The following is a 23,791-nucleotide window of genomic DNA, read 5'->3' as shown; positions in this document are numbered from 1 at the left end:
CTGGGAGAGCTCAGAGGGCTGGAAATACAACCACCACCACACAGAGAGGTGCACATGCCATTTCTGATGTGCCCATCCTCATTGCTCCCAAGAAAACAACATTTCTGCTTCTGAATCCTGATCAGGTGCATCAGTGAGACACTAAAAAACCTTTTATTTGTTCACTCATCGGCTTTGTCTGTGTTTTTTCCTTGTTTTTCTCTTATCAGGAAAGAATTCAAATAGAAAATGGGACTCTCCTCATCCCCATGCTGAATCTGTCAGACTCAGGCCTCTATCAGTGCGTGGCAGAAAATAAATATGACACCATTTATGCCAATGCTGAGCTGAGGGTGATTGGTGAGTAAACGTCATTGAAATGTGCAGGTACCAGTAAAAAGGACACTTGTTGAAAAATGTTTGAATTTAACAAAAGAGGAGATGAAACCTGGCAGTTCAAACCTGATATTTCTTTGCTTTTCACCCATATGGAAATGTGTTTTTTTTAGTTTTATTTCATGCTTTGTTTGGGGAAAGACTCTAATCCATGTATGATCTTTTTTATTATCACATATACACCAGTTTAATGAATGCTGTTTCTCGCTTAGTTTGAGTTATTAATGGTTATTTTGCAGGTTTTTAAAGTTATTTCAGAAAGCAGGGGAAATAGTTTTAGCTATAAACAAAGAGCATATGGCAAATATGGACATAAACAAGAAACATGGAACAAGGAATCTCATTAATGACAACTGGAGATGAACATGAATGGAACTTGCTCATATATTGTAAAAGTATTCTGTTCTAGACTTCAAAATGTAAAGGTTGCTCAACAGACAAATACCAGAGCTGGTAAAACACACACTTCAGGAGCACCCAATGTCTTGTGTTTCCTCCTCCTTCAAGAGTGAATTTTCACATAAGCTGCTGGAAAAATAAACAGACTTTCAGAAAACAGAGTAGGTCTCTGAAAACAAAGCCAGAGTAGAACTGTGCTTGTGACAGAATCCTCTCTGCAGATGAGTAAATGTGGATAAATCAGGAGTGTGAAGTTTATCCTGCTCAGATAATCTTGTTTACCATCATGGATAGATCAGTTCTCCCAGTCTCCAGATTTCCACAGGAAAGTTTGTCAGAGCAAATGGCTTTAGAAACAGAATTAGAATTCTTTGGTACTTAGACACATTTTTAATGTTAGATTTAGATTTACTTTTGCAGAAATCTAAAAACCAAAACAATCATTGACTGTTCTGGCTGAACTCAAAGAGAAGAATTTGGCAAGTTCATTTAGTAACACCTCTTCTTCCTTCTCTCTCTTTAGCTGCAGCCCCAGATTTTTCCAGAAACCCCGTGAAGAAGCTGTCTGTTGTGCAGGTTGGAGGGGAAGTTGCAATCAGTTGTAAGCCCAGTGCTTCTCCCAGAGCTGCTGTTTCCTGGAGAAAGGGCGCGGAGGTTCTGCGCCACAACAAAAGGTACGAGCAGCGACCGGGCCACTGCATTTCCTCTGCTTTGACATCATTTAGAGCTGATTGAAGCCCAGCTGGCTCAGGACTGCTTTTGGCAGCTCGTTGAGGGCAATGCCAGAGGCCTCTTGTGTTTAGGGTGGCTCTGGAGCTCTGTGGTGCAAGGCAGGGTGAGCTGTGGGTGATGATCGTGTGATCCATCCGTCTGCGCTCAGCATCCCTTAATCCATGGCCAGCACGGGCTGGAGGGAATCATCTTCACCAGGAGACAGCCAGGGAGGTGGGATGTGCCCCCAGGCTGGGGCAGCATTGCTGTGCAGCTGTACAGGCTGTACAATAACCCCTGGCCCCCTGGCCCATCGCTCCTGTACAGGCAGGATTGAGCTGCTGGCCCAGTGACCCACCCTTGCCAACTGCCTTGGGTCAGGTGGGCTTTGGTAAGAGCCAATTCCGAATTGCTGAGCTGCCAGCAAGCATCTCCATTATTACATTTCAATGTCCTCAGGCACAGGGTGGAAACCCAGGGCACAGGGAATATTTCTGTGTCTGATCTGGGGTGCCCTGACCCCCAGGGCAGCACTGACTCTGACCCTCACTCATGGAGAAAGTTTCCCAGGCTTCAAGGCAGACTGGAACCCACAAAAGTGTGAAATAGATTATAGAGAACAGTGCAGGGGTGTCACTGGCTGAGAAATTGAGGGTTTGGGGTTTTTAGTGTGTTGTGGATGGCAGCAAGATGGAGGGCACAGGGTGTTGTCCTGGGTTTCTCCTTCATGCTTCTTCTTCCTCCTTCTCCATGGGTTTGGGTGGCATTTTGTAATTGGGCAGAAAAGTCTGCGTTGCAGCTCTTTGGGATCAGTTATTGGGTTAAAAGGGAAAATAATCCAGGTGTCAGTTCTTAATTGGATAGTTTAGTTTTAGGAGACATTGTAACAAGAGATTGTTGGCCATTTTGTGCCTTCTAATGAAAAGCTGCCAAACTCATGGTTGTTCTTCTGTGTTACTGATAAAACTGATAAAACTTCTGTTTTACTGATAAGAAATAATAAACACCTGAGTCCAAATATGAGCTACCCTCTCTAGTGCCGTCAGTCCAGAGCCAAAGAAACTGATAGCACATGGTGGGGTTGTTGGGGTGGGCAATCCCCATGGATTTGGGCTCCATGATCCCTCTGAGCCCTTCCAGCTCAGGCTTCTCCATAATTCTATAATTCCACACTAATGGCAGTTAAATGGGGGAATATTAAAATCAAAGGGTCTTGCATAAAATATCCCTCATTTCTGTCAGTAACATACAGGCCTGAGGATATTTCCATACACAAATGGAGACAGATGGATGAAATGGGCAGCAGTGTCTTCAGAAGTGCTGAGAATGTCTGAGAGTCCTCCTCAGCATCTCTTTCAGCTCACAAATATAACAGCAACCCTCTCTTGTCACCTTCTGTTGTCAGCCTTTGAAATCTATAATCAGTAATTCATGAAGCTCTGGCAGCTGAGCACAGATTTTCACACAGGACCACTTGCTCAACGAGGTTACTTTGGGTCACATCAGACTTAGAATGATGATAATTCTCTAAAACATTATCCCAAACTGTGGCACACAGGATTGTTTCCCTATGCCACGCTGCAGGAATGTACAATAGAGATAAATCACAGGAGTATTTACGAAAGAAGGAGCAAATCTGAGAATTTTACATAGGTGCTGCCAATGGAACAGAGAAATTTGGGTGAGCAATCCATCCCATGGCCACAGAGAACTTTCCAATGGCTTTTCCCCCTTGAAGTAGTGGCTATTTTATTTTCATTTTAACCACTCTCAATGAGAAACACTTTTCTAACCAGTGTTTAAACAAATCTTTATTTGTCTTCTGATTGTATTTTGATTGTGTTGCCTATTCCAGAGGCTGAACTAAGCCTGGATCTTAAGGTTCCACTACTCTGATATTCCCAACCTGATTTACTGATAAAAGAAATATTTACACACTCCGTACAGTATTTACTTGTGCTCCTGTATTAATTTACTAACAATAATTCTGAGCACACTGTAATTTCTGAGTATCCCAGAAGGCTCCTGCTGCTGGGCAGGAGCAAATAACAGGAGCAGGATTTACAAAGGAGGCAGAGTTTAAACTCTCTACATGCATATTATTGCCAGTGTGGCCACTGGTGCAAAGTGGAATTTATGAGGCTGTTTGATTATTAAATGACAAACTGGCTAATGCCGTGGTTTAAAAAGCATGGGAGATAAATCAGCAGCACAGTGTCAGTCCAGAGATCTCCCTGACAGAAAACAAAATGAAATAAGGGTTTGTGTGGCTGTAAAGTACATGGCTAATTAAAGTGCTGGAATTACACATAAAAAGAGAGGGAACATGGTCTGCCTTTCTCCACAGATATGATTAAACCCTGACAAAGCCTATTTCTGCTCCCATTTTATCGTGCTGCAATTATAACCTTTATGGGCTCTTTTATTGGCCTTTTTTAAAATATTTGGTAGGGTTATAGTTGCTAAAAAAGGGAAAACCTATCCCTTCCAGTTCTGTGATGGGCTCATTCTTAAATCAATCTGATAATGCAGCTGCTTTTAAATTATTTAGACAAATTTAATCTTTTGTTAAAGAAATCATGAAAACAGACCTATTCCACCCAAAGGGGAAAGAACATTCCTTCATTTTCATCTTTTTCCTTTCACTCCTGATAATAGTTTATTCCTGATAATCCTGAATATGTGGTAACCACTCTCCCTGATCAGCTGAACTCTTGATATCACAGGAGATTACATTAAATTCAGTTTGTAAGTGTGTAAAGAGAAGTGTGCTAAATAGAAGCACTAATTATTAGATTTTCCATATTAATAGATCCACAATTAAATATTTTTAATTAGATTTCTTCTGAGTTCTTGAGGTCAATTTTAAGTTTCCAAAGCTGCAGTATTTGGGCCCTTGCTCTCTGAAAAATATCTTAAAAATTTTTGAAGGGTAATTTTCTGCATTTCTGGCTGGTGTTCAGCAGTGAAGGTCCTCAGCCCTCAATCCCCTCTTCAGAGCAGAGATTTCTCCAGCCCCATTTGTCTTTCCCATCCTTTTTGTGGCTCCATTGCTCAGCTCTTCAGCAGCTTGTCTGCTCTCATTTCTGTAAAAAACTTCATTGCACTTGAAGCACACATGTAAATCCTGCAGAAAATGCCAAAATAATATTTTTTTAATGTTAGATGGTGAAATAAAACCTGAACATACCAGTACCAGATCTGCTTATCGTTCCCAGCCCTCTTCATTGAGTTTCCCTTCCAAATTTTCAGCAATAACTCCATTCCACTGTTATTGGCAGGCTCAGGCCCTGAGTAATGGGATTTATCCTTGGTCCATGGTGCTGGCACCTGGCAGAGGGAATTCCAAGTTATCAGCTGCAGGAATCCAATGGAAATCCCACAGTGGCTCCTCCTGGCTGGTTTTCCCTGCTCCCTCCTCCTGTGATATCCACCAGTTCAGCTTCAGGTGCTCTCTTGGGCAATTATCCTCCTTCTTTGGGTCAAAATCAGCAGAAATGGGGTTTGGGGAGCAATGCCATTTCTGCAAGGGACAGCTGGAATAAAGCACTTTTCCTGGCGTGTGCTGGGGGTTTGAGCTCAGTGTAGCAAGGAAACACAACAAAAGCCAAGCTTTGTGCTCCAAACTCCCTTCCCATGGAGTCTGACACAGATCTCAGCTATTTTCATGTGTGTCACATCCTCAGTGCATGCAACAGGAGCTTTCTTCATCTCTCTCCTCGCTTCTATCCCCTCGTATCCAACTGAGGGAACAGAAGAGAAGAAAGGGACAATTCATATATTAAATAAAACAAATTTTCAAGTCTAGACACCGATCTCATCACAAACGTCTTTGTGCCTTCAGTGAATTCAGATTTGGGACTCTCATGGAAAACTTCTTTTATAAAAATTCCTTTTGATGGGAGAATTTTAATGGAAGGGAATTGGGGCTGGTTTTGCTTTGCCAGAGAGAGGTGCTATTCCCCCAGCCTGGGCTGAGCGTCCCCAAGCCCTGCAGTGAATGCATGGAAACATATGGGATTCGCTTCACTCGGAATTTCAATGAGGAGAGCTGAGGGAAAACTGAGAAATGAGGTAGGCTGGAAGAATGCATTAGTCATATACAGCACTTTCCATGCATTAATAATCAGTAATAAGCAAATATTCATAATTTAAATTGTTTTTGGGGGCCCGGGCAAGAAGTGCATTTAGAGATCATAAAATACGCTCAATACTTGCTGGCTTCGAGTCTTGCTGGTAGGACACAGCTCAGTCCCAGCTCTGTGAGGGATGGGAATGGATGCTCTGCCATAAATACAGCTGGTGAATTCTGTGTCCTGTGGCACTCTTGGTTCTGGTGTTTTACACCCAGGTTATTGCCATTAATCTGAGGAAACATGGGAAAACAATGAGGTGGGAAGCTGTGTTTCATAAATTCCATGGAAAGTGAGTGGAGCAGATGTTGTGATGGGTGAGGGAATTATCTGGGAATTGCTGAGTTCCTGGAGGATCTGGGAATTGCTGAGTTCCTGGAGCTGCCCCTTGGAGCCCAGGCTCAGGGGTTCTCCTGCTGCCAGGGAAGCAGCCAGGACCCAGCAGGTTTCCTTAGGATCTGTTTCCTTAGGATCTGTTCCTTACTATCTGTTTCCTTAGGATCTGTTCTCCCACCCCACACTGGACCACCCCCTGCTTGTGCTTTCCTTCTGCTCCTCCACTGCTCACAGCCAGATTCCAAACCCAGCAGCCTTTTAACACATTTGAACTTTTTTTTTTTTTTTTTTTTTTTTTTTTTTTTTGTTATTTGAGAAAAGGATTGTTTTGTGTCTGTGGAGTCAGACAAATTAGAATTAAACAAATTAGAATTAGACAAACAGGGAGTTAAAAAGTCTGCAGCTCCTCTGAGATGTGGCTCCAATCTCTGTTCCCTGGGACATGGAATGGGTGGAACCATGTCAGGAGAGGTTTAGGTTGGATTTTTGGGAAAGGTTCTTACCCTAGAAGGTGCTGGCACTGCTCAGGGAATGGGCACAGCCCCAGAGCTCCAGGAGAATTTGGAAAACCCTCCCAGGGATGCCCAGGGTGGGATTTGGGGTTGGATCCTGATCCTTGTGGGTCCCTCCCAGCTCTTCTTGTGCTGTGATTATTGGTAAACAGGAGAAGTCCTCACTCAATGGCCTGATCAAACACAAAATGCATTGTCTGTGAAACAGCATCTCAGCTCCAGCCAATTTGAGCAGAAATGTGTCAGGACAGTTCAGCAAACTTCAGGGAAGCATTTCAATTACCAGAATGTCAATGCTGTTGGTTTAGCTTCAGAATATCCGTTATCCTTAAAAATAAATAAGAAAAATCTGCTTGGGGAGGAATCAAGACCAAATGGATAGAAAATTCTAAAATTTGCACTAGTCTGCTAACAAAGGAGGAGATTGATGGCACTTGACTATTCTTTAGCTGAAGTCAATATGCAGCCTAAGGGAGTTATTTACTTGTTCTTGGCAGGTGCCTCCCTCTCAAATGAGACACCAAACTTAGATGAGCAAAGCTGAGGGAATGAAATCCATCCACAGTGTCTGAAAAAACCCACAACTGCCTTAAGTCTAAGTAGATGAGTGGCACAGGCAAAGAGGAGCCAGGCTGCTTAGTCCCACAAACCACCCTGCTTTCCTCACCCCCTGCTTGCACATAAAATACCCCAGATATTTGCATGCAGATACCAAGTTCCATATAAAATCTATTTTTCTTATGATATTCCAGAACTTACTGTTCTATTCCCAGCTTTCTACAGCAATGCAGCTGGGCGACTAGCACCGGGCTATTAATTTTACTATTATTTTATTTTTTAAGTCTGGTTTTTGAAGCCTGGATTAAGCGTGTCTCTGCTTTTATCCTCCTTGCTTTTCCTCCACGAGGAGTTTTGCATAGCTTTGATGAGATGCCTTAACCCTTCTATCTTATCAGTGTCTGTGTGCTTGTAAAGAAGTTCATTTCCTATTTTAGTATTTAAATAGAGCACTTGAAGTGTGGGCACCAGCAATCAGAGCAATTCCAGCTATCTCAGACACTACTGCTGAAAGTCAACACGAATACAAATTAAGCTTATCTGTTGATGAAATCCCACTTTTGCCTGGAGAACCAATGGGATTGATTCCACCTCTGCTAAATTTGATTAATCACTTCAGCTCCATTCCTTGCTTACAAACAGACTGACAGGAATTAAAAGCACAGATTTACCTGCCTGCTTCCAGTGTTTGGTCTGAAGTTACTCTTTAAAACATGAAAACTCCTACAAAACCTGGGGTTGCTGTTTAGAGGTGTTTTTTTATCTCTGAAACCCCAGTGTCACAGCACATTTGGTGCTAACCAGACAAACCCCACCATCACACCATTCCCCAGGGAATGCTGAGAGCTGCAGGAAGGATTTTCTAGCTAAAAATATCCAGTGGTTCTGGTTTCAGACAGAAAACAGAAGGGAATTGCACAGAACTGGGAGAGGCAGTTCCAATGCATTTACTGAGGATTGATTTGCTCTCAGCAGGGAAGTTTGTCTGGTTTTGGTGTTGGTTGTGAGCATTTTCCAGTGCCACTGGATCTGGGAGGAGCATCACACCTGGCAGCAGCCACAGGAATCACCAGAACTGCTGATTTTGGCACAAGTTTTACAACCAAAGGCTTGTCGGAAAACACCCCAAACTCTCCTGAAGTGCCTTCAGTCTTTCCTTCTTCTCCATCTTTCTGGTTATTTTATTCTTGTTCCCCACACTGAGAGTGAAGGCAGGGGAATGGAAACTTTGACTGAAAGATGAGGAGGGAGATAAGGAGAAGGAAGAACGAGCGCAGATGATGGGAAGAAAAAAAGAAATACTTTATTTTTTCCTTCTTTATCTTATTTTCCTTTGTTTCTCCACTTTCTTCTCCCTCTGTTCTGTTTCCATTTGAAGTCAAGGCACTGCAGAGTAATGAGGAGGCAGGAGGGGACCCCCATTGCTACCTGACCCAGGCAGCAGCCAGAGGATATTGGGGCAGGGGAAGACAGCAGAAAAGGGTTTTTCCTCTCTTCTCTCTCTTCTTGGAGAGTTTCACAACAGAACAAGCCAACAAACATAATTTCACCCTGCACTGCTGAGTGCTCAGTGCCAGTGTTTAGCACACCAGATAATGGGAGCATGGAGGAAGCAAATGAAGCAGATGTTCTCACGTGAAAAAGAGGATTTATTCCAACTCCCCTCTGCAGGACACCTCTCTAATGCAATTTGAAATTGTTCCCACTCAACTTCTGACAGCATTGTTAAGGGAAGCCTTTCCAAGGGGCTGTCCTGCTTGCTGAGATGTCCCAGGAAATCTGCCACTCTTCCCTTCAAAAGGAATTGCAATAATCCAACCCCCAGTGAGTGTCAGTGCTGTGTCCTCTCCCCCTTCCAGTGTCCTGTCCCTGCTCCATGCATATTTTCTGGATGTTCAGGATTCCATCCAAAGCCAGACAATCTCATTGGATTTTTTTCCACTCAGCAGGCTGGGAATCAAGGTTCCTAATTAGGAGTTTGCAGGAAAACAAAGTAATGAGAGAATTCTACCTTCTGTGCCTCTCTTCCAGTCCAAGTTGTGCTGCCATGCACATCGTTGCTGCTGATGGTGTTGCTGCAGCATCCAAAAATGCCAGTGTGGGATGGAAAACATGCACCAAACTTGGAAAACATGCTCCAAATTTGGAAAACATGCTCCAAATTTGGAAAAAATGCACAAATTTCTTGTTCCTGTTGTTTGGGCTCCCCCTGGACCTGCAGGAAACCTGGCTGGATGGGGTTTGGAGCACCCTGGGGTAGGGGAATTTGTCCCTGCCCGTGGCATGGGTGGAATGGGATGAGTTTTAAGGTCCCTTCCACTCCAAACCATCCTGGCATTCTCTGATTCTGTTTTGGGCATTTTTGGTCTCTGATTCTATTCCAGGGTTTCTGAAATCCAAGCAGGGCCATGCTGGTGTCAGCTGCTTGTTGTGTGGACAGAATTCTGTAAGGTTACCAGCAGGTTTTATTGTTTTGTGCTCCTGAAATGTGTTCTGACAAGGAGAGAGGGAAGCAGCTTCCTGCAAGTGAATGAAACTCCCACACAGAGGGCAATTCAGGGCCTTCTGTACTGGTTAAATTCTACTAAAATCCCATATTAAGGGCTTTGTTTTACATCTGGAGTGAATTTTGTTGTGTGAAGGGCTGAGTCAGAGCTCCTGATAGTGCCTGGATCATAAAAATGATGATTGATGGTGGGATTAGGATAGTGGCAGTGAGGACATCCCATTCTGCACTGGAACAGCTTTTGTCTGATGTAGTGGAGTTACAAAGATTTCATAAAACCAGCAGAACTTGGAAGATAAAGAAATTGGCAGCTGTTTTATTTGGCAGTTCTGCTCCTTTTCTGCTTTTCTTTCCCATACACACAGAGGTGCTGTTGCCCAGTATTCCCTGGCTGCCAGTTCTGGGACGTGTCACTACAAGACATTTGGGCACATTTGGGTGCTTTTGTCACTTTTTTCCCTTGGCCATCGCAGAGGAACATCTGCCTCACATTTAATCCTTGAGTGTGTTACAGACAGGGCAAAACAATTTTTGTTATTTTATGTTCAAGGCAGCAGCAGCTCCTGAAAATCCTGTGTTTTCTCTGGAATCTGTGTGATGGAGTACAGCTCAGTTCAGATGGCTGTATATATTTACATAAATAAATATTTGTGGTCCCAATTGCAGGGATTTGATGCAAAAATAATTCTATTTTTAGGAAGAGGGGAGAATTTTAAGAAATAGGATGGAAGACTTCTAGCATCACATTAAATAGTTTCTAATAATATTATTTTCTACAATATTTTAATAAGACCATTCAGCTGGATTGTGTTTTGATCCAAATAGTTAAAAGATTATAATGACATTTATTTGATTCCCAGTTAATTGTCAGTCAACCCTGAAGCTCATTTATATCAGCATGCAGATAAGGAAAATCTTTTTAAGCGCAGTTTATTAAATGGCAACACTATTAGCATACAAATTATGCTCAGAATAGAATAAACAGGTACAAAGATCATTAACATATGATACAGACAGTCAGATCTCAGATGGGATTCAGTGGGACCTTTTCAAAAATACCAGGGCTGTCAGCAGCAGGGACAAGTCATTCACTCAGCCAAACTTTGCTCACATTTCCATCTGCATAAATCACTGCTAATTCCAACTCGTTTGGGAGTTGTGCTCATCTTTCTGCCCCTCACTCACTTCCCTTTGTAGTTTTTAATGCAGCCTCTCCTGCTCCTCAATCTTGGTAAAATTAGAGGAGTCAGATATTGTCTCAGTGTCTGGCAGCATGTCTGGAGAAATTTATAAACAATATATCTCTTTGCACAGCCTGGAAATAAAGAGGGGGTTTGCTCCTGAGCAGCTAAGGGAGGCTGAGCAGACATGGTTTCAAATAGGATTTCTCAGATAATAAAAATTACTTTGCCTCTGATTTCATCAGATCCAGATTCCTCTCTTTTTATCAGCACAGCGCCGTGATGAGGCTTCAATAAGGCTGGGAGGTGTCAGATGTGAGAGCAGACAGGAGACAAGGAGAGGGAATCTGTACAAAGTACCAGGGTTACTTTATTTGGAAAAGAATTACACCCTCGAAGGGAGAGCTGCCCTTCTGGCAGTGCTGAAAGCTGCAGAATCCACCCAGTTTTACACAGATCCAGCTCAAGATTTTGATGGGGATTTCAAAGCCCTTTGCTGTTTGAATCCATGCATTTCATATCCATGAATTAACATCCCCCTCTCCCAAAAACACATTGGCTGAACAATGCAGCCGTGCACAAAGCTACCCCTGCTGCACTTTTAAATCTAATGACTTGACACCTCTTTCTTTTCTCAGATTTTATTTCTTCCATCAGCCTTGTTAAATACATATTGTTCTTTCATGCTCTTAAGATCAAAGCAAATAGCCATCAACAATCTTTTGTTCACACAAGACAACACACTCGGAGATGGTTTGTTTGGCCTGGTTAATTAAAAGCTGCACCTATCATCCCTGCTTGATTTCTCAAGTTCTTTACTTAAAAAAGTATGTGTGACAATTTTAATGAGCTCTCACCTCTTCCCCACAGCCTCTGGCTTCTGCACAAACTTTGCAAACTCTTCTTTTTGAACATCACACGGAGCTCTGGCTCCAGCAGATCCCAGGGAAGCTGTTTGTTTTCCTGACTGCACACGGAGCTCGTCTCCTGATGGAGGCACTCAGAGGGGAATTTCAATATTTATATCCTGTGGGTTTAAAGTGAAAGAGAGTCAGGTCAGATTAGGAATGAGGAAGAAATATTTTACATTGCTGGTGACAAAATGCAGGCACAGGCTGCCCCTGGATGCCTGGCAGTGCCAAGGCCAGGCTGGATGGGGCTTGGAACAATCTGGGACAGTGGAAGATGACCCTGCCCATGGAACTGGATGATCTTTGGGTCCCTTCCAACCCAAACCATTCCACAATTCCACACGGGATAATATTTCTGTGTATTCCCAACTCGCCCTCTGTGCAGGAACTTTGCACGAATAGTCAGAACTGGATTTTCATCTCTTCTTTTGCTCACAGCAGCTTTGTTTAATTAAGCTGCTCACCCAGAGGTAGAACCAGGCAGGAGGACAGGAGAAAGCAGGACTCTGATCAGGAGTTAAGCATTTTGTAAATCAGAAATGCCAACCTAGAGTTAGGCTCGGCTTAAGCAATCCCTTGGTGCCTCAGAGCTTTATGAACTCAGCTGGGCCCCGAGTCCTTCCTTCTCCTCCGTCTTTCACAGCTCTGCATTTATCAGATCTGCTTCACATCTTGTGCTTTTGGGCCCTTGACAGGCACTTATTTACTTATTGAGAGAAGTCCAGTTTTCCTGGCAGGCAGAATATTCTCCTTGCATTGTGTTGGACAAGTTAAACTTTTCTGTCTCGTCACAGCACTTGGAATTACCTTGTCTTGTGATGCAGCTGCTAAGAATTATTATCTATAGCCTTCACACAGCCTCAAATGTTGTGAAAAGGAATGGTTTCCAGCAGGTGAGACGTGCCTTTCACAGCTTCTTTTTAAACCATTTGTCAGAGCTTGATCCAAAGCCCATTAAAGACAATATTCCCATGGCCTTGTGCATCACAGCTCCCTGATTTAGGAGAGAAATGGGAGAGGACAAAGTGCAGCCCCCTGAACCCACCCAGGGCACACAGTCCTGGCTCTGAGGGAGTTTAGGGCAACTTTGCTGTTCTTGGCACCTGGGGCAGCATTTCACATTTGTTGGGTTTTTTTTCTTGCATTTGAAATGCATCATCTTGGTTTTCTGCTGTGCTCTGTCTTCCCATCTCTCTCCTATCCCAGACCTCAGGACAGCTGGAAATTTCTCACTTTTTAAAAGCATTTTTTTCATTTCTTTCCCCACTAAACTAATTACAGTGGAGTTCTTTGTGCTGTTACACATATTCTGCCTGAGTGTCTTATTTACTGCTCGCTCTAATTGTTGTTAGGTAGCGTGACCTGTTTCAAACAACTCAGGAGCTTTTATTTAGCAGATTTTCTCTCTGCTAAGCTCCTTTTTGATCCATTAAAAGAGCCATTCCATCCTCAGCCTGCCCAGCCATTGAAATATTGTTTCAGAGCAGCATTTCTTCAGATCAAACGTGACACTGCCAGCTCCTGAGTGGGTACAAACCCCTCTTAGTGGCTAAATGAGAGAGATGGGAATTATCAAGGTCTCAATTCATCATGAAGAATACAGGGATGAAAAATCTGAGGCATGACCAAACTTCAGTGGAAAAGCTGTAATCAGAATCCACAGGGGCTAAGATGGAGCTTTCAAAGCTTCTCCCCTTTGCTATTCTGTATTTTACTGACTGTTTTTTCCTGTGTATTTACCTACACTGAAGCTTTTGGGGTTGGAGATTGTCTTTTTTTATTTTTTTTGCTTTATGCCACTTCTGGATTTTAATTTGCACCTAAGAGCTTTTAGGTGCAACTGCAGTAAAAGTAACAGGTCATCAATATTTGATGGAGAGAAAGACACTGAGGTGGCTTGTTATGAATTATTATTCAGGTGCCCAATTTATGAACATTTGCTGATTCACACTGGAATCTCTTTGGATACTGTTTGATGAACACCATATGTTACCCAGCCACCCAATTGCATCCCCTGTTTTATCACCAGCAGTTTTTCTGGTGGTTGGTGCAAGCTGATGGGGAGAAAAGCATCATTAATGCAAAAAATATTGCAGAGGCAAAAGGAGAATACTTGGAAATGTTTTTTCATGCTCAAAGCTGCCTTTGGAACAGCCAGAGGTGGGTGAGGGAGAGGACCCAGGGCTGCTGTTGTTGCACATCTGTGACACTGTGACCGTGTTCACAGGGGTCTTATGTTGAGGGAAGAGATGAGGATCTGACTCCATGTTCCAGAAGGCTGATTTATTATTTTATGATATATATTACATTAAAACTATAGTAAAAGAATAGAAGAAAAGGCTTCATCAGAAGGCTGGCTAAGAATAGAAAGGAAGTAATGCTAACAAAGGTTTGTGGCTTGGCTCTCTGTCCAAGCCAGCTGACTGTGGTTGGCCATTAATTACAAACAACCCCATGAGACCAATCCCAGATGCACCTGTTGCATCCCACAGCAGCAGATAACCATTGTTTGCATTTTGTTCCTGAGGCCTCTCAGCTTCTCAGAAGGAGAAATCCTAAAAAAAGTATTTTTCATAAAAAGATGTCTGTGACATGACACCAGCTCAGTTCATGGGATCACAGAATCATGGAATATCCTCAGCTGGAAGGGACCCACAAGGATCAGAAACTGCCCCAGGTGCCAAGATCCAGCTCCTGGCTCTGCACAGACACCCCAAATCCCCCCTGGGCACCCTGGGAGGGTTTTCCAGAGGCTCCTGGAGCTTTGGCAGCCTCTGTGCCCATTCCCTCGGCAGCCTGGGCAGTGCCAGAACCCTCTGGGAATGAACCTTTCCCAAAAATCCAACCTGACCCTCCCCTGGCACAACTTCATTCCCCCTTCCTTATCCAAACAATACCTTCAGCTGACACATCTCTGTATTGAGGAGGGAGATTTGCCTCCTCCTATTTTGCTCAGTTCCTGTTCAAAATGATGGATTATTAAACCTGAACTTATTCCCTCACTGTACCACAAGTGGCAAACCCAGAGCTGCTGCAGCACCTGGTGATTATTGCCAAGGAAACAAAGATTTTTCACTGAACCCTAAATCCCTTCCCCTCCCAGCTGCACAGGGACATCTCTGCTTGTCCTGGTCCCAAATCCACCCTGCCCTGCTCAGCAGCAGATCTTTGTTAAGATCTGCTTAATTTTAATTTTAATTTTAATTTTCCCTCTAATTTTATGAATTCCCACAGGGAAAGGTCAGATGATGGTGGGACATGTGAAATTAGGGGGATATAAGCCAGAAGATCAGCAGAAACCCAAGTTTAGTGCTTCTCCTTCCCAGCTGAGCTGTTGGGAGGTGTGACAGGAGCAGGACAAGGGCTGATGTGTGTTCCACTTGCAGTTACAAATGTATAAATGCCAGAATGGGAAACAGAAACACACTGTGATGGGGTTTTTTTTGTGTGTTTAATGGTTCTGATGCTGCTGCCAGCCCCGACTTCTGCTCTTGTGATTGTTCATTTCCTTTAATAATTCAGTACATCACCCAATCTTATGTTGTTAGTAATAAATATTAAATACCCAAGCTGTGATGCATGAATTAGATATTTTCTATTTTATGAAAGGAGCCTTGTATTAGAGTTAAATGTCAATTAAATGAGGGATATAAAAAATGATGCAGTGCTGCTGTGAGTGAATGGAGCCTGGTTTCCTGTGGAGTTGTGGCTTACAGTGAATTTTTTTGAGTGTAAGGAAATGTGGCATTGGGTGCAGATTCTCTGATGCCTCTTGAGGACTGAGCTCAGTGGCAAGAGGAGGTGGACACAGGGACCCTGACCCCATTTTTATGAAACTTCCAGGACCTTCATGTCCTAAATTTCTTCTAAATTCAGAAAAAAATTTGTTCAAGTTCCACATTTACCATGTGGATGTTGAAGAACTGGGGGAAAAAAAACCAAATTATGACAGAAAAATATTTTCTGTGCTAAATTTCATTACTAATTCAGCTGTGATTTGAAAATCCTCTACTTTTGGATGTGTGTTCTGTGTGATTCTGTAGAAAATCCCCAAATCCTGAAGTTCTGCCCTTGTATGTGACAGCAGAAGGGTGCCAGGCACAGTGACAGCTTATCCCAGGAAATCACACCCAATCCTTGTCCTGACTTACATCCCAAAGCATCTCAATAACATGAAAAAATAAAATAGGAGCAAGCTCAAAAATTAATTTTGTCCATAAAAGCCAGGAGTAATCCTGAAATTACCATTAAATGCAATTTTCCCAATTCTCTGCATACTGATATAAACAACTCAGAGACTCCAGGGTGGTTTGGGGGCCCCATGAGACAGTGAGGGGTTTGATTTGGCTCCTTGGCTTGTGAGGTGGCATTTGAGCACCTCAGCCAGTCTGATAATATCTTTTAATAATCGTGACAGAACTCCACGGGCAGCTGGGCTCACACACAACCTTAGCTTGGCTTAGGAGCACTGGGATCTGTAAAAAAACCCCAAAAAACTACAAAACCATGGTAAAATAGAACACAAGTAACTAGCAAGTTGAGTCTTTTGACTTTTTCTTGAGATTTCAGATTTTGCTGTAAGAAAGTCACCCGGAGAAGTGAATGACCAACCCCAGTTTGCCAATAAAACATTTCTAATATAGAAATTAATAAGTAGAAGAGGCAAAAATCGGTTAACACAGATTCAGCTTGCTGTAGAAGAGAAAAATCATAATGGAAATATTAAAATAATAAATATTTAAATATTAAAAGTAGCATTGCATTTCTGTTACTATTCCTCTGCCAGAAGTCTTTTTTATTTCTATTTTCCTATTGCGGCCCAGGAAATTGTGGATTTTCCATCCCTGGAAGTTCCAAGGCCAGGTTGGACAGGGCTTGGGGCCACCTGGGCTGGTGCAAGGTGTCCCTGTCCCTGTCCTGTCCATGGCAGGGGTGGGATGAGCTTTAAGATCCCATCAAACCCAAGCCACTCTGGGATTCCGTGGTTCCATTTTGTCTGTTTTTCCCCAGGGTGATGCTCCTGGAGGATGGCAGCCTCAGGATCTCCAACATCTCCAAGGTGGACGCTGGGCTTTACACTTGTGTGGCCACAAACCAGTTTGGAACTGCCAGAAACTCAGGGAACCTCATTGTTAAAGGTATTTCAGCATTTCCTTCTTTTGCGGACTGAATGAGCTTCAGAAACCCTTCCAACCCAAGATTCTCTGATTTTGTAACTATTTTGTTTTGATATCCTTCTCTTCAGCAGTATCAGAAGGGTGCTGCATCCTACAGTGTGAGCTCCTCCTTAAATTTGCATCTGGCAAAAATATTTTAAATATTCACCTTCTGACAGAGCAATTAGCACTGATCCAGCTCAGAGTGTGACCTGGGATGGGGCTGCAGCACAGCCAGCAATGAAAGCACCAAGAACTTCAGGGTTTCTGCAGCTCTGACCTCATTAAAGTTCTCCCCCTTTCACATGCCCCATACATTATGGCAATATGGGAAAATCCCATTAAAACATGAAAAAAAAAAAAAAAAAAGAACTCTATTTTGTTTGGCATTTATGAAGTTTATTAAAACACCAAGTAACAACATGGTATAAAAATGATCTTGTTTGCAGGGAACATTTGTTTTTGTTTCCCCTCTGGAGAAGTTTGGGCTGTTCAATTATAGGCCTCATTGCTTCAGCATTATTTTCAACTGAAATGTCAGAACTTGGGAAAGCATAGCTAATGTGCAAATTAAGTTTATTGCTGCTCATTGAGTTGTTTATTCTTTGTGGGAGAAGTCTTTATTACACCTCCAGCACTCACATCTCCCCTCTTTTCTCCTCTGGAATGGGATTTGCCATATAATGCATATTTGCTGTTGCTAAGCAAGATAGATGGATAAGGCAGAACCAAGAGCTTTTAAGAAGCTTTTAAAAGTATTTGAGATAAAAGTTTTGAAGACAAGCCCATAAAAGAAATAAAAAATATCACCCAGGTGAACATTCTGCATTAGTGGGCATGAGGAGGATACAACAAGAGGTGCAAGAAGATGGGAATACCATAATAAATTAATTTAGGTTTTGTTATCACTACTAAAAAACACACCTCATGCCCAAAAGCCAGTGTAAGTCCCAAAAGGACCATTTTCAAGATTTATTTGGTGGAAGTAAACAGCTTCAGGCCAATAATAAAGGAGATTTGTTATGATAACAGCAGTGTCCAAGGCCAGGTTGGACGGGACTTGGAGCACCCTGGGGCAGTGGGAGGTGTCCCTGCCATGGCAGGGGTGGCACTGAATTGGATTTTAGGTCCTTTCCAACCCAAACCTTCCCAAAATTCTGTGATTTAAGAATCACCTAAATTCTGGAGTTAAGCATTGAACTAACCCACCTCATGTACATTTCCTTCTCCTCCTCTCACATTATTTTCAGATCATATTAATATTGTTGAAGTGATTCTGCTCTCATTTTCTACATGTGTCTAAATTCTCATCACTTTACAACACTTGCATGCACAAAAGCTTTATTCAAGGGAATTGCTTACAACAAAGTGGTTGTTATCTCTAATCTGTCTGCCAGTCATATCAACAAAAGTGCAGCCATATAAACCCATTTCTTTCCCCTTCAGTGAGCTGATACTTCCCTTCAGAAGAGCTGCAAGTTTGGGTCTCGATGTAATGGGTTAAAAATGATCAAATAAATAATTTTCCTGCCTGGGAACGTCTTTGAAGCTGTAACTTGAGCAGTCCTGTGGAGTAAAGTGCCACTGACATTAATACAGATTAAGGATGTCAATTCTAAAGTAAGTGGAGATGAGCAGCAGTTTTGCTTTTGCTGCAGTTTTTGGCCAGGAGGATTCTTCAAGTTTGGAGAACCATGGGCACGTTTTTAAGAGAAGTCTGAAGTTTTTGACTGAAATAATAACTATTGATTATGGGCTTTATGATGTAGTATAATTTAGAGTGTTCCTAATATAAATATAAACTAATTTAGGGTCCTCACTCAGGCACACAATGTGGCCATGGTACTGCCATAGGAGTGGTCTAAAATAATCTCTATATTACAGAGAATTAATTCCCTTTATTAAAGAACATTTGGGCCAGTTTGAAATCATTTCCCAAATGGCACAAACCTCCTTCAATAGCTGCTATTTTTATAAGTATTTTAATTAAAAATATATACATTTTTTTTGTCTCCTCAGACAGGACTGTGATCACGATTCCCCCCTCTGACACAGACGCAACGGTTGGAGAGAGCATTGTCCTGCCATGCCAGGTGTCCCACGACCCCTCCCTGGACGTGGCCTTCTCGTGGTCATTCAATGGCCAGAGGATTGATTTGAGCAGGGGAATCCATCACTTTGAAAGGATTGGAAGGGTGAGTTTCCCAAACTCACTTCAGGAAACTCTTCGCTACAGTCTTTACACGACACGAGTGTTTATCATAATTCCTCCCTGGCTGTTTATGTGCCTGGCAAATCACTGTTTCTTTACAACGGCTGCAAACATTTATTTTTCTTCCCTAAATTTCATAAAGGCGCTTGAGTTATTTGTGAAGCCATAATAAAAATGTCCCCATGAAAGAAACTGATGATAGCTATGAATATTTTAATTTAAAAGCTGAATTTTGTATTAATATTGAGCAATTTATAAAAATGCCCAGTATGGAAAGCATGTTGTGAGTGATTAGTTTATCTTTTTTTTTTTTTTTAAATCTCTCCAGGAATCTTCTGGGGATTTGATGATAAGAAATATTCAACTGCATCATTCTGGGAAATATGTGTGCATGGTGCAAACTTCTTTAGACAGTCAATCTGCAACAGCAGAGATAATTGTGAGAGGTATGTCTGTAAGGGAGACACACTTATCTTCTAGAGGAATTAGAAATTCTTAACATCAGCTGTTGTTTAAATGATTCCTAGGATGTCAATTCCAAATCTCATTAGTGAAATGCTCTCTTTCTTTTACTCTTGGCCCCAAATTTGTGGCCAGCATGGTCCTGGTGTTCAGCCAACCCAGGGGAACCTCTGCAGTTCTGCCCTGGTCTCTTTGGCAAAAATTTTGTGCTACACAGATGGGAGGGAAATCCTTTAATTTCAGCAGTGTTTTTGTTTCCTTCAGGCATCTCTGGGTCACTGTGCAGGCTGGGAAAAACAAAATACCTCATTCCTTTCCCCTATTTGGAGATAATATGAAATAATATTTTCTAACTCAGCTTTTTACTGCCAGCAGTGAGGAAATGCTGTCATGGGAGCCGGTCTGTAAACCCTAGGAGAAATCAGAAACTTGTGTAGTGCACCATCCTGCATTCCTTCTGAACCTCAGTTTTGATTGAATTCAGTAGGAATTCTCAGACTGTTCAATGGTTCAACAAAAGACAACACTGGGTGGCTTTCTTTGTCAGACACAAAGAAGAAATCATTCCTTTGTTTGTAGTTTTCATGTTAGCGACATCCAGACATTAATTTTCCTGACTCATAAAAATGTAATCCAGGCATGGAGCCATCATTTAGGGATTGTGCAGCTTTTATGACACTGCAGCTTCATGAATAATTCCTCTGAGTTGAGAAAGTAAGAGTTGCCCAACCCATTCCAGCGGTGAATCTTCTCTTCCCAATACCTTCCTCTTAAAATGCTGATCGTGTCAGGCCCTCCAGGTCCACCAGAAGATGTTAAAGTTGAACATGTTTCTAGCACAACTGCTGGGTTATCCTGGAAGCCTGGAGCAGATAACAACAGCCCAGTGCAGATCTACAGTGTGCAGACCAGGACTCCCTTCTCGGTGGGATGGCAGGCGGTCGCCACAGGTGAGCAATCCAGGACTTGCCTTGGAATTTTTATTTAGTGTGCACCATTAATTACCTCAAAAACCCATTGATGGTGTCATGTTTGCCTTCAGATCCTGAGGTCATTAATGGCAGGACTCACAAAGCTACCGTGGTGGATTTAAGCCCGTGGGTTGAGTACGAGTTCCGCGTGGTCGCCAGCAACAGCGTTGGGATTGGGGAGCCCAGCAGGCCTTCAGCTCTCCTGAAAACCAAAGCAGCAGGTGAGGCCCTGCTTCCTGCCACGCTTCTCCAGCTCTCAGCTGGGGGAATTTCACTGCAGCAGAGCCACTCATTCCTACAGGGTTATTTACCCAATTCCACAGGCAGGGATCCAATGTGTTCCATGAGAACGCGTTACTGGATGGGACTTGGGGCAACCTGGGATTGATGCCTCAGGTTTAGCTTTTGTATTTTTCAGATTCTGAGCTGCTTTAGTGTGTGGGTCTGGGCTTCATATCAGGGCATGGTGAGCTCTCTTCACAGAGTAGGGAGACAAAACAATTCCTTCTCTAGCTTGGGACAAAAGGCAAATGATCCAAATCTCAGCCCAAGAGCACAAACACCTTGGGCTGGAGAGAGAAAAACAAGCAGGGTGGGACTGCCTGGGCTAAAGCTGGAATGGGACAATGAACTGCAAGGTGCAAATGGAGCAAAACTTATAAAAGTGAGACTGGTTTGTGACTGGTTGTCCATTTTGGGACCATTTTGGTTCATCTTGGGTGCAGCCCTGGTTGGGCTCTTGTGCTGTCCAAAGTGGGTCCATTGAGGAGATCCTTTGAGTAAATCCTCTTTATTTTGTAACTCCATCCAGCCTCTGCTCTAGGGCAGCCTGCACAAGGCATCAGGACAGTGGACAGTGTCCCTGCCCATGGCAGGGGTGGGACTGCATGAGCTTTAAGGTCCCTTCCAACCCAAACCATTCTGGCATTCCATGATAAAAGCTGGAGTTATCCTATGTTCTTCCCTTTGACCAACCTTTCACTCAAGCAATTGGGGAGAACAATTTTTGTTCTCCCAATTAAATCCAGGTTTTTACCCTGCTGAGGGACTTGCACATAAAGTGATAACTCTGCTCTCTGAGTGTCCCTTGGCTGCAGAGGTATTTGATATCTGAGCATCAGGAGGAGCAGGATAATTTTAACTCTGGATATTGGATGAAATAAATGACAGCATCCAAAGCCCAGTGAAACCAACAGCTTCTACTGACTCCAGAGTGGAATATTTTCTGTCTGTCTGTCTGACCTTTACTCATTTATCTTCTGGGACTTGGCACCTCAGGGGAAGCTGCCTCATTCTTGGGTGACCAACACTGTCAGTCCTCTGACCTGCTCAGTTTGGTACAATTTATTTGCAGCACAAACCTTTGGTTTGTTTTATGTTCCTCTCAGCCCCCTGCTTATCAACTGTCTCCCACCTATAAAATCAGTGTTTATGGGATGGAAAGCAGTAAAATGGAAGCAGCTTTTACAATCCACTTTCTCTTCTCTGTTTATCTCATTTGCCAAGCTCTGAAGTTTGGCAAGCTGCATTTCAGGACAGAACTCAAAATACATTATTGTACATTATACAGAAGAAAACACATTTCTTTTAGAATGTGGAATCCATTTGTTTCTGGGGAATAGAATCCCAGAATGGTTTGGATTGGTAGGGACCTTAAAGACCATCTAGATCCAACACCAGCACCTTCCAGAGGAGGTCAGAATTTTTAAATTTCCCAGCAGAGTATCTCAAATGAATATTCTCCATTACATGATTGATCAGAAAGACCAAATTAATCTTGAGAATGTTTTTGTGGCTGTTACCACCGTGGGGCTTTGTAAAGTGGGATATTCAAAACTAGACAGGCAATGAAAGCTTTCATCTTTTAAAGCTTTTATTTATTTATTTCTTAGAGGGTTTCACAAGACTGGGGCAACGAGGAGAAAGAAACAATAAAATTATTGTTATTTATCATGGCAATAACACAAGGAAGATTATTTCTGTGCACTGTAGCTTTGTCTGAAGTTTAACAAAAGAGACAGAAAGATTCACTTCAGGTTTTAGCTGCTTAACTCCTTCACTGCTGCAAACCCCTGTCTCCAAATGTTGCAGTGCAGTGGGACAATATGAGCTTTTATTAATTTTTTAGTCAGAATAGGAACCTGAAATCAGCAGGGCAGTGTGGACAGCAAATACCTGGCCAGGAAAGGGTGAATTTGAGCTGTTGTAATAACTATTTTGGCAGCTAAAATCTGAGCATTAGTAGATTTGTGAATGCAAATGAGCCACTGTTCATTTCATTAAAATGGAGCTGAGAATTAATTGAGCCTCTGTTGGTGCACTCAGCTGTAAATTTTCATCTGTTTCTCAACTCTGACCCAGTTGAGGCTCTGCTGAGCCGCAGCACAAAATTCTCCCCTTGCAAATGTACAAGTACCAAACACATTTAACACATGAGCTAATTGAGCATCACTTGGTTCATGAAACAGTGAAACACCAGGCTTGAGAGTTTGTTTTGCTGTTTCCATGCAGTTCTTGTCAGTCTGAGATTGTTTGCCTCTGATGTGCCCAAAGACATTGATTGTGAGTGACAAAAATGAACAGCCCTGTGAAACCCTCCAGGAGAGCCCAGGCTGTTTGCTCTCAGACTCACTCTTATGGCTGCACAGCAAAATTATTCTGAAATTCCTCCCATTTCTAGAGGATATTTATTTATACATGGACTAGAATCTGGAAATTCTATGTAATTCATATCTTTAATTATATATAATATAAAATATATTATGGGCTGGCATCAGTTTCTGTGAACTTTAAGCATGGTTGCTTTTATTGCCACCCTTGGAGCTGGATTAATGCATTTGTCAATGGGAAGGACGAGCAGATTTGGCAAAACTTGCCCAAAATCTCTGAAAAAGAGAGATGTAAACATCTCTTCTGAGATGCAAACATCCCTCCTATTCCTCACCCTACACATCATCTTTTCAGACACTGAGAGCTGAATGAAGACAATGACAAAACAATCTTGAAATTTCTGAAAATAGGGTTTGGAGATGGTACCAACAAATGTCCTGTAGAGGGTTCCTGACTCTGCCTGTTCCAGGGATGTCCTCTTCTCTTACACTTCTCCAGCAGCTGAAAAAGAACATGATATCATGGAACCATAGAATGGGCTGGGTTGGAAGGGACCTTAAAGAAGAAATATAAAGCAAGAGGCAGGACAATGCTGATATTGTCTTTGCCTCTCCACCATGAACCCCTTCAACCTCAACAAAGTTCCCTGATCTCAGTCCTCTACCTCTCACACACCTGTGGAAGGCAGGAGAAATCCAACACTCATCAACCAACTTTTGGGTACTTACAGTCTTGGGAGAAGGAGAAAAGCAATTTGT

General features: G+C 42.6%; 1 protein-coding gene across 3 annotated transcripts in view; it reads left to right on the top strand.

Annotated features, from left to right (window-relative positions):
* The window catches only part of CNTN6 (contactin 6), a 128,253-nt gene that overhangs the window by 93,105 nt on the left and 11,357 nt on the right, over positions 1-23,791 (top strand). For all 3 annotated transcript variants that reach the window (XM_058031963.1, XM_058031961.1, XM_058031962.1), the window contains exons 10-16: positions 210-339; positions 1,298-1,448; positions 16,633-16,760; positions 18,798-18,973; positions 19,319-19,436; positions 20,244-20,402; positions 20,495-20,644. In XM_058031963.1, the coding sequence (XP_057887946.1) occupies positions 210-339; positions 1,298-1,448; positions 16,633-16,760; positions 18,798-18,973; positions 19,319-19,436; positions 20,244-20,402; positions 20,495-20,644 (1,012 nt within the window). The remainder of the gene's footprint in view (positions 1-209; positions 340-1,297; positions 1,449-16,632; positions 16,761-18,797; positions 18,974-19,318; positions 19,437-20,243; positions 20,403-20,494; positions 20,645-23,791) is intronic.

The sequence above is a fragment of the Melospiza georgiana genome, chromosome 11 (genome assembly GCF_028018845.1).
Source record: "Melospiza georgiana isolate bMelGeo1 chromosome 11, bMelGeo1.pri, whole genome shotgun sequence".
Lineage (NCBI taxonomy): Eukaryota > Metazoa > Chordata > Aves > Passeriformes > Passerellidae > Melospiza > Melospiza georgiana.
This window is presented reverse-complemented; position numbering and strand designations above follow the sequence as displayed.